Source organism: Trypanosoma rangeli (assembly GCF_003719475.1).
Source record: "Trypanosoma rangeli strain AM80 chromosome Unknown Tra_15.4_contig_00714, whole genome shotgun sequence".
Classification (NCBI taxonomy): Eukaryota; Euglenozoa; class Kinetoplastea; order Trypanosomatida; family Trypanosomatidae; genus Trypanosoma; species Trypanosoma rangeli.
Genome location: NW_021706451.1, coordinates 2,807 through 4,920, shown reverse-complemented (window position 1 = coordinate 4,920; position 2,114 = coordinate 2,807). Strand labels below are relative to the sequence as shown.

The window sequence follows — 2,114 nt, the reverse complement described above, 5'->3', positions numbered from 1 at the left end:
GGTCCTCGCACAACGCCGCCCTTTCGCGTCGCGCCGTCGCCGCCGTACACTTGGCTCTCAGGGTCCTACAGCCGAAACGTTGCGTCCGTTATCAAATGCATCAGCTTCGTAAGCGTCATCTTCTGCCGCTTAATCATAGAGAAATCCTCCACCTCGAATGCACCCTTCACGGCGGTGAAAGGGCTACCAATAGATGCGGTCGATGGGCCTCGTGCCGCCGCGTCTGCGCCGCAGTCACCACCGACATGTCCATCCACGAAGGCTTCGGCGCGTCGCAGGGTTGGCCCCGTTCATTACACCCCCCCCCCCCACCCCACCTCGGACCCCGGCGTGAGTTGCGAGTCAGAAGAGCAGTGCATCGCATTTCAATGGGTAAAAATACAACCGAGCCTCACCCACCCTGCTCTTGCACAACGTCGCAACGGAAAAGCAAAAAGACGAAGGAAAAGTAACAGCAATGATACAGCACTAATGCATGTAACAAGCAAACAATAACAAAAAAAAAAGTGGTTCAGTAGCGCGCAAAATAAATATTATTGCCGTCGTTTTGTTTTTCCTTTTCTATTACCCTCCACACGTTTCCAGGTTTGCGGGGCACGCTGCTTTAGGTGCAAATTATAGTAGAGTGAGAAAGTCGGAGGAAGCACCGCCAGAGGCAGAGGAGAAGAGAGGGAGGAAGGGAGGGAGGGGAGGGAGGAAGGAAGGGAGGGAGGGAGGAAGGGAGCGAGGGGAGGGGTGTGAAGGAGGGAGCCACTACCGTCAACCTTGGCGATTACGTATTTATCTCCGCTGTTTGATCGCGATCCCACTCACTCGCACCATTTTTCTTCCCTCTGTCATCCACATCCCTCTCCCCGACCCTTCTTTTTTTTCCCCCCCGTGGGGACAGTATTACCCGCTTCAACCCCGTTGTACGTCTCAGGCACACAGCAAGACCCAACATAAGCACAATCAAAAACAAACAAACGAAAAAAGTGGTGTTTCAACAATCCTCGGTAAACGTGTAAATTGTGCCGCCAAGGCACAGAAGCCCAGCAATGCCACCGTAAAACAGCCCCCACCACCACGCACAGGGAGCCCAACCAAATGATAAACGTAAATGTTCATACATTTGTATATATATATATATATAAATACATATATAACGACAAAAAAAAGCATGCATAAAACACACGCAGCAAACCTGAATCTCCCTTTCTCTATGCGGGCTTCTTTGCTTCGGAGAGAGCGAGGGTGAGAGAAGTGGCAGCAACCCCACCCACTCACCCCCGCAGCGGCAGGAGACACACAGGCGACTCTCAACACCTCTCTCCTCCTGCGCCACGCAGACAAAAAAAAAAGTGGTGGTGGGGGGGGATGGGGGTAAGGACAACACGCACACACCCACACAAAGTAAAAGAACAAACAAAGCATAACAAAGCAACAGAAGATAATTTCTTTTCAAAACCTCAATATCCTCTTTACTCACCGTCAAGTACATAAATTACACAAAAAAAAAAAGCAAACAAAAAAGAAAAAAAAAAGTACTGGTGTGTATAAAAAAGTACTGTGGAAAATTATCTAACAACATTGCTTGCGCTTTTTCCCTTTATTTCGCCTGCGGTGTTCAGGGAGAGGAAGCGCGTCCATCTTCACCCTGAAGCCATTCACACGGCCCTCAATAAACATCTCCGTCTCGCACGGGTAGATGACGACTGTCGCCAGGTACTCACCTGAATCCAACTTCTCCAGATGCGTCTTGCCAAGAGCCCTGATGTCGCAGTCCTCGCCAAAATTCACCTTCACGTGCATCTCGTACTCGGTGGTGTCGTTGTAGTAAGCCCACTGCCTCTTTTTGTTATTCACGATGCGGAAGAGGAGGCCATTGCCCTCGTCAAACCCCTTCACCACCTCGTCACCCTCGAACGTTGGCCTGCCGTTCACGTACACGACGGAGGGAGACTTCGATGCGCCGCAGCCCATGGCTGGCCAAAATTTACGAAACGGTTGCGAAGGGGACTTAGATTCTTCTTGTTGGTTGCTGTGCGCCGGAGTGTTCGTGCATGCGTGTAAGTTAGGGGCAGAGGAAAAGACAAAAAGAAGAAAGGGCACACATGTATCCATGTGCGTGGCCC

At 50.8% G+C, this 2,114-nt stretch overlaps 2 protein-coding genes across 2 annotated transcripts, besides 3 other annotated features; one reads left to right on the top strand and one right to left on the bottom strand.

The window, feature by feature from the left end:
* TraAM80_09893 (uncharacterized protein) lies at positions 1 to 495 on the top strand (the record flags this gene model as incomplete). The annotated part of the gene is made up of 1 exon (XM_029386550.1): positions 1 to 495. A coding segment is annotated over one exon (495 nt), but the record flags the coding sequence as incomplete, so codon positions are not given.
* Positions 496 to 652: 157 nt separating this feature from the next.
* Positions 653 to 750: a microsatellite.
* A 355-nt stretch (positions 751 to 1,105) lies between these two features.
* Positions 1,106 to 1,144: a microsatellite.
* A 345-nt stretch (positions 1,145 to 1,489) lies between these two features.
* Positions 1,490 to 1,523: a microsatellite.
* A 37-nt stretch (positions 1,524 to 1,560) lies between these two features.
* Positions 1,561 to 1,962, bottom strand: TraAM80_09892 (calpain-like cysteine peptidase; the record flags this gene model as incomplete). The annotated part of the gene is made up of 1 exon (XM_029386549.1): positions 1,561 to 1,962. The coding sequence occupies one exon, from the start codon at positions 1,960 to 1,962 to the stop codon at positions 1,561 to 1,563; it is 402 nt and encodes a 133-aa protein (XP_029233629.1).
* Positions 1,963 to 2,114: the final 152 nt, after the last annotated feature.